The 8373-nt window shown below is 38.8% G+C and overlaps 1 protein-coding gene across 1 annotated transcript in view; it reads right to left on the bottom strand.

The window, feature by feature from the left end:
• Positions 1-272: 272 nt before the first annotated feature.
• The window catches only part of LOC111873011, a gene marked incomplete at its 5' end in the record, with an annotated part of 48886 nt that continues 40785 nt past the window's right edge, over positions 273-8373 (bottom strand). The window contains one exon of the mRNA XM_033754921.1: positions 273-2428. Within this exon, the coding sequence (XP_033610812.1) occupies positions 1487-2428 (942 nt within the window). The remainder of the gene's footprint in view (positions 2429-8373) is intronic.

The following is an 8373-nucleotide window of genomic DNA, read 5'->3' as shown; positions in this document are numbered from 1 at the left end:
CAAATAAACCTTCACATAGAAATATAAATTTTTTCCCAAGTTGTGACTGGAAATAGCAGAAGGAGCCTGGAAAGCTGAGTCTATATAGTGAATGTTACATTCCGTTTGTTTACATACTATTATTAATGATTATTAATGATAATGCAAATACCATTTATTTGCTGAATCTTAATTACTTAAGAAAACTAACTGCTGTCCTCAGAACGGATAGTTTTGACATGAAACACAACCACTACCACAGAAAAACTGCACAAATGTCTCCCTCTTTCAGCTCTTTCTGAAAAGCAGCACTGTGACTGTCCAATATTTTTATTGAAAGATTGTGCAATTACATTTTCACATGAGGTCATGACATTCTTGTTGGAGAACGAAGTTATAAAGACTACACATTGCTTTAACAACATGAATACCATTTGAAATATCTGTTTCAAATTTAATAAGCTCAGGGCACTGTGGAATAATGCCTTCAATGTCCATCTTACAAGGAAAGCATTCTGCATGGCACTCTACTTAGCACTACACTATATGCAATGCACCAAGCACAGTGCACCATGTGTACACACAACCTTACATCTTGAGATAATATTTTTTCTTTTCCATTTCAAATACAATTCTTAAGAAGAGGGATAAGTTAAAACAATGTAAAACATTGTGTCTTAAGCAGAAAGATGTGCTGCTTCCGATGATATAATTACATCTTACATACAACCATTAATTTTGCATTGTACAAATAAAATGTCAAAAATGTTCCCAGGTCCAACAGTCTTGCCTACTGCACCTATCTTTATATCTGAACAATGAGAGAACCAAACCAAAATGAAACCAGAAGTAGAGTTCTCCTTCATAATCACCTCTGTGAGTATTCCAGATCCAAAATCTACTCTCCCTCAACAGAATAATTTCTATCCTTCATCCATACATGCATTGTGCATACCACAGGACTTCATCAGAAGCTTCCTTAGAAAAGATGTGAACATAATGCATAATCTATTTTCGGCGATAATAGGCAAACCACACAGTCTACTGGTGCAGCTCAATTTCATGATCACTTGTTTTTGTATTTTGTTAATGGAAAGTTATAGCCTGCAGCCCTCTTATTCACATCACTGCCATTAATTGGCAGTCATCTACGCATGTGATGCAGAACTGTGAACTGCAGGAACTGTTGTCTAATTCTGTATTCACAAAAAAACAGTGACACGGCCACATCAGTGCACTAGCAAATTCGCCAGACATAAGCATGGGCGAGGAGATACAAAGGCAAAACAAATATTGCTGCAAGGACAGTCTCTTTTGGCATTTCACTCTCAACTTCCACTGGATTCCTTCGCTATTGTAGGGTAGTTCGAATATAATACAGAGCAACACATACACTTCTCTCCTGAGGACTGCAAATAAATTTATCACTCACTGCTAATCAGCTTCTATTAAGCTCACTGACATTCAGTTATTGATTTATTTTAGCACTTCCGTACATCAGAACACATCACAAGAAAACCGATCTATGTACCTTTTGATGTTTTTTTAGGTCACTTTGACATTTGAATGATTTATTACACAAACCACATGAAAATGGTCTCTCCTCGCTATGTACACGCAAATGACTCTTCCATTCATTCTGAGCTTTGAATAACTTTTTACAGATATCACATGCAAATGGCCGCTCACCTGTGTGGATGCGTTTATGAGTTTTCAAATCAAACTTCGTGGCGAATAATTTATTACATACATCACATGAAAACGGCCTCTCCCCAGTATGTAAGCGCATATGATGTATCATCAGATGAGCTTTCAGTTTAAATGACCTATTACATACTTCACAGCAGAACGGCTTCTCCCCACTATGTATACGTTGATGAATCTCCACATCTCTCTGCCATTTGAACGTTTTATTACATACATCACAAGAAAATGGCCTCTCTTCACTATGCACGCGTCGATGCACCCAGAGACTACTGTGACATCTAAACGGTTTATGGCACACATCACAGGAAAGTGGCCGCTCCCCAGTGTGTATGCGTTGATGAAGCTTCAAAATACAGTTTCTACTAAATGTTTTATTACACACTTCACAAGAAAAGGGCTGTTCTCGACTATGTATATGCCGATGTATCTGCAAATCTGCCTGCCGTTTGAATGATTTATTACATACGTCACAAGTGAAAGGCCTCTCTTCACTATGAACGTGTTGATGTCTCCTCAGCATACTCTTGAACCTAAATGATTTTCCACACACTTCACAGGAAAGTGGCAGCCCTGAGCTAGGGATGCACTGATGTACTTTCAAGACTTTCTTATTACTGAATGACTTGTTACACACATCACAAGAATATGAATGCGCCCCACTATGTGTCCTCTGACGATCTTTCAGTGTGGTCTGATGAGCAAGTGACTCGTCACCATGTATGAGTTGTTCATTCAGATTATTCTGGTAAAGGAAAGGAAACATTATTAGCACGATTACTTGAAGAATACCTTCAGTAGGCTATCAATAGGGTAAACACTTATGAAGTTTCAGGAATTGTGTTCCCTTCAAAATCTCATTACAAAACTAACAGAAGTTCACCTGAAAACTGGCAGAAAATCATCTGGCTATTCAGGTGATAAGTCAATGCACCACTTGTGTGGGATCGGTTTATACACATGTAGCACTTGTAGCCTATGTAAATTCCAATTTCCTTATAATATCACTCAGATATGTTAATGAACAGCCACCATGAAGCCAGCTTATGCATAATGGTCATTTCCACTCACAGATCCTGAGCTCTTTCTAACAGACCCAACAGAGTAGGCGTCCCACCCCTCACCTGAGGACAGACATAGATCCAGTTTCCAACATGTCGTTTTCTATGTTTTCAATATCTGATGGTGGGCAAGTCCAAAAACCCAACAATTCTGAACCCTTTAGAATCCATTATCATCTGGCACATCATGCAATGTGGTGTCATGTAAGTTTGCCGATGATTTGATAAAAGTTACTGCAAGTACCTATAGGACCTAAGAACATGCCAAGTAACTAAATTGCTAGTAATGACAGAATCTCCATTTAGAAGCATGGGAGTTAAATGCAGAAAGGAAATTCAATTTGTATACCTATATTACAGTCTCAATTGTAACTTATTATCTTGTCCTCCTCTATTACGACATGTTTCGGCAGTATAAAGGCATTATCAAGTGCAAGTCTATCTTGCCAAAACTATTCCACTGAATGTTAATACTGCATGTGAATGTATGTTGCTTATTAATTAAAATATAGAATTGGAATTGAGATTAGAATTAAACGTCTTAAATGTTATTTTTCACTGTAGTCACTAGCGATTCACTGAAATATATTTATCTGAGAAAATATCTGCTGATGTCCCATCTTGTTGCGCTACATTCCTTTGACGTGGAGTGGGCATTCTGCATGTTATTTATACAGCTTGTATAGATGGTGATGTAGTGTTATGAACGTAACATTCAGAAACTTTCCCAGAGTTCCAGATCCCTGGTTGTACAGTATTAAATGTTGTTCTGAATAATTTACAACATAACTCTGTCCCCTCTTGCTCTGACAGCCTCAATAATTTTCAAGTACCCTCATGATGAATATGACATGAAGAGCACAGGGTGACGAACAAAGACTTGCACAGACATACACATTTTGGTGGAAAAATCTGTTCAAGGGATCCAGCTTGCAATTAAGATTAAACACAATTCCACTGATTGGAGAAAGCAGTAAGTAGAGGATTGGGTGTGACATCATATATGACATGAAGTAAATATTGTTACTCAAATACCTAAACAAGTTCAATCAAAATGCCGAATTTCAGCAGCCGATCGGTTGTTGTTTTGAATATATCAGAATGAGATAAACAGTACTCTACCTGAAATTAAATAACCTGAACTAAACTGCAAAATTCTCTACGGGTAATATTTACAATGAGGGAACTATTTCCTGTACTTCATATAATAACCATATTCCACAATAAACACAACAATTTCATAATGACAGAAATCGCGTGTATTCTCCTCTGTGCTGTAAAATGGACATTATGCCTAACAGTATGAAATAAGATTACTATTTTTAACTTCAAATGCATTTCTTGAGAAACAGGATAGAACAAGAAGTTTGTAAAACACTGTGCCCTTAATCAGAAATATGTGCTTCTTCCAATGACACAGAGGTGAAAATAACAAAAACTGTCCCTGTGCTTAACTAATCAAGCACTATGCCATGAAGACATATGAAGGAGTTGGTGTATAAATCCATGTTTTCTTGACCTCATACTCGGGGGTAAGTAATCAGCTTCACGCTCCAGCCACTTTACCCTATGAAGATGGTCTCCATGGCCAAAATATGTAGAAATTAGTAGAAGAATATATAATAAACCATTACGTAACGTAGTTGTGTAGATGAAATTCCGTTAAGCATCACTAACCCTATGTACATTCAATAGCTTAAAGTAGTAATTCTTCCACCAGCCTGGTTTATGAATTCCAATAGAATCTTATCAAACTAACTATAAATATTGTAATGTATTGGAACAGCCGCTGTAGTTGTAAAGACTTTAGATTTTACACCCAACCGTATATTATTTATATTGTATGTATATATTTTAACTTTTAGAACATGTACTGTAATAGTGGCTTCTAACTGTATTGATGTAAAGGTGTCCTGAAGATGGTCTCTGAAGACCGAAACATGTAAGGGCATGAATAACTAAATAAGAAAAAAAACTTAACCAGTCACACTGGACGGAACTGTTTAACTTTTTCATAATTCTTCCACCTATTCAAAATGTTGTGGGAATCCTCAAGCAGATCACCGTTCTCATCTTTTACCAAATTAGTTATTTCTCTGTACCAGCCTCTGGTGTTCTTGTTCTTACAGCATGTTGCAAGCTCATTAATGTCAAGTGTTAAGTGGCTAGGCATGGGATTTGGATTAGTAATCAGATTTACCAACTACTACAAACCGGAACTTGAATTAATTACAACACTACTGCTAATTCACACACTCTACAATTCACTATAGCACCCACTAAATCTCGTCAGTCTGCTGTCTTCTCCAGTTGTTGCTCAGTAACAGCTTCCAAGACCGCAGTTTCCTTCGCTTCCCGGTTCATGTCATTACTGGCCAGCGACTGTCTCGCAATTTGACTTTTTCTGGCCACATCTGATTACCACAGGCTACCTCTTGCTTCAGACTCTGAACTCACTAACTGGAAATTGGCTGCAGACCGCTCATCTCTGAACAATACACTCTATTTTCTTGCAAACATAACTAGTAAGATACAGGTCTCTAATTGCATAGAAGGGAGCAATCTCTACTCGGTTTCAGTACCAGGACAACCATTGCTACTGTCCAGGCAGCTGGAACTGAGTTCTCTGACCATATATGGTTGCATATAGACAGCAGAAACTTTCTGCCTCTGGGTGGAAGCTGAGAGATACTGGATACTGTCAAGACCTGGGGTCACATTATGACAGGGATGTGGCACTGCAATTAGTTCATCTATATAAAATTCTTCATTATACGGTTCTGTAGGTCAAGAGGCAAAGTTAAGCAGCAATGCTTCTGTGTCTTTGTTCAAGAGCTTAAAAGAAACAATCATAATCGCTTGAACTAAAAGCAGAGGTAAAACAGATGCCAAGCATTTTGGTGATGTCTACCAAGACTGTGTGGTATCACTGGCAAATGAAATGCCAGGTACATAAGTGATGTTGTACATACTTGACATGCCCCCATAGTCTCATCCCGATATGTGAATGGGTGACTAAAAAACACTAGAAAAACAGGTTTCATGTGATCCGCAACTGGTTTCATGTACTATACACTTAACTTCAGCACAGAAGAGCTTAAAAATAATCAAACTCTCCATTGCAGAGACAACATTAAAAGGCTTAAGAGCACACTTCTATGCCCAGTTCACACTGCAATGTTCATCTGTCCACAGTGGTGACATGGTCTGGTTGATGATCATGGGATGGAACTTCAAGTGTCTCTAAAGGCATTAAAAGAGAAAATTTCTTTTCCAGCCCTCATTATTTGATAGAAAATACTGTGCACTACAAAGTGAGGCACATATTTCTTGTTTAAGCAATCCTCAAACAAATTCAGTTTAGAATTTCAGAACTCGTACTCCACAACAACGGAACTGAGTGGAACTCCACTGAAATGCTGTTGTTTCACAACAGGAAAGCGCACATTGCCACATACACACGCTAATATACAACAACCTACAGTTTCTGGAAAGCAACAAGTTGTGACCTGTGTCAGCTTACATTCTGCACCTGCAATGTTGCTGTCTATAAGGAAAACTAATTAAAATGTCTCCAGACATCAAGAACACCTGCACTACATTCTGTTGGCAGAACACCTATTAGAACTTCCAAGGAGCATCACATGTATATGATGTGATCTATGTGGAAACATTGTGCTGTTTACAAGCACACGATGATGGTCATCAATGATCAAAACATGTAGCCCCCTCAAAATTCATAATAAACTCTGATTCTATCAACAATTCGAGTCTATCAGTTATTTAATAAAAGTNAGTGAGCCGTTGTACCGAGAACATCAAATCTCCACGGTTACGAGAATACGCGAAGGTTCCCACAGAGACAATGCAATAACAATGGGTCATTGCGTAGGAAACGCGGAGCCAACAAAGCGACGTTTCCACTGTTATAACAAAGGGTTCGTTGCCTAACAGCGGGCAAGGTTACAAATAGCCCAGCTTCGACGAGAAGCCTTCAGTCTCGGAATAGTCTTCGGAGAAGTCAGTCGCAGAATAGCCTTCGGAGAAGAAAGTCTTCATAGAGCCAGCTAAGAAGCCAGCCGTCATCAAGCCTTCGGAGAAGTTAGCCTTGATCCAGCCTTCGAAGTAAAGTGTCGTGGAACATCCGCCGCAGAAAACAGTTGAGGGGTTACAGTGAACAGTAATTGTACTTGTGACTGTGTAAGGGGAAGAACAATAAAGGTCCTACTTAATTGAAGCCTACGTGAATCTATCTGTAGCGTGACACACGAAACACGTGAAACGGCGTGAACTTATTTGTCGCGTTATACACCCAACACGTGACAATATATATACAAAATACAGCATTTATTCTTTGAAATTATTTTAGAGTTCTGCCTTCCAAATTTCAGGCCATGTCAGGCAGGTACTAACATTCACCGAAAAAGTCATGGTTAAATTTTAAATTTAATAACCTTGAAACATTTTATTATGACACTCCACTTCTATCATTAACCACTTTAAAGGCCAATGCTAGTGGTCAGGTTCAGCTCTGCATGGCAAGTAGACCCATGGTAAAAACTGTATTTCTGATAATTGATCTGGCAAATTTCCACAATTTTTCAAAGATTTTAATGAGAGTATCTCCTAAAATAAGTGAAACAGAGTTTTGACACCTTTCATATATTCATCTATGATGGATTATAGTCAACCTCTTTGTCGCCTGTGAGCCCACTGCCTGCAAAATGTGGAAGCCTTGACATCTCATAACCCTATGGGCCTCCACGGCCTGTTACGGGGATAGCTTTACCTATATCTCATATTTTTTATTTCTCACAGTCAAAGCATGTGGCATGTGTTGTGAAGAATTCATATATATGTATTTTCTTCATCTAGTAACAGGTGTGAGCTGAAAGACTGCACATCTAAGAGATTCCAAATCTCATTAATGACAGAGTAGGTGTAGTTGTCACCTGTTTTGTGCTGAATGATATGTTTCGGTAACTGGTTGCTGCAAAATGTGAATGATGGAGTTGTGAATACACAGCTTCTCCTCACAACCAACGAAGCACTGTTTTATCTTGGTAGTCATCTCAGTACATAACACATACAGTCAACTCTCGATTATCCGGGCTAATGTTGGGGATGGAAGTCACGGTTAATCGAAAACCCGGTTAAGCCAAATTTTATTATACGGGCTGGACGACTGTGAAGGGTCGGAGTTCGAGTCCCGGTAGGGTCAAGAATTTTAACTTCTCCAAATCGTCCAGACCGGCTCTGGGGTCCATCCAACCTCCTATCCAATGGGTACCGGGGGCTCTTTCCCCGGGGGTAAAGCGGCCGGGGCGTGAAGCTGACCACTCACCTCCAACTAGTGCCGAGGTCAAGAAAATTTGGATCTATACATCCACTCCCCCACACGCCTTAATGGCGTAGGGCTTAATTCGTTGAGCAGAGGAACAACTTTACCTTTTACCTTTTAATACCTTCATAATACTATAGACCTACCTGTATTTAAATTTATTCATCCTCATTTCTATGTCATCTCATGGCCTATTTAATACTTTCTTTACATTACACTCAGTATGAATTAGTTATTTCAATCACTGTTCAACAACATCCAGCACTTTTTACGGTCACACTTAACACT

Source organism: Cryptotermes secundus, unplaced genomic scaffold (assembly GCF_002891405.2).
Source record: "Cryptotermes secundus unplaced genomic scaffold, Csec_1.0 scaffold2204, whole genome shotgun sequence".
In the NCBI taxonomy this organism is placed as follows: Eukaryota; Metazoa; Arthropoda; class Insecta; order Blattodea; family Kalotermitidae; genus Cryptotermes; species Cryptotermes secundus.
Note: the sequence above shows the minus strand (reverse complement) of the source record. Positions and strands in the feature narration are given on the sequence as shown.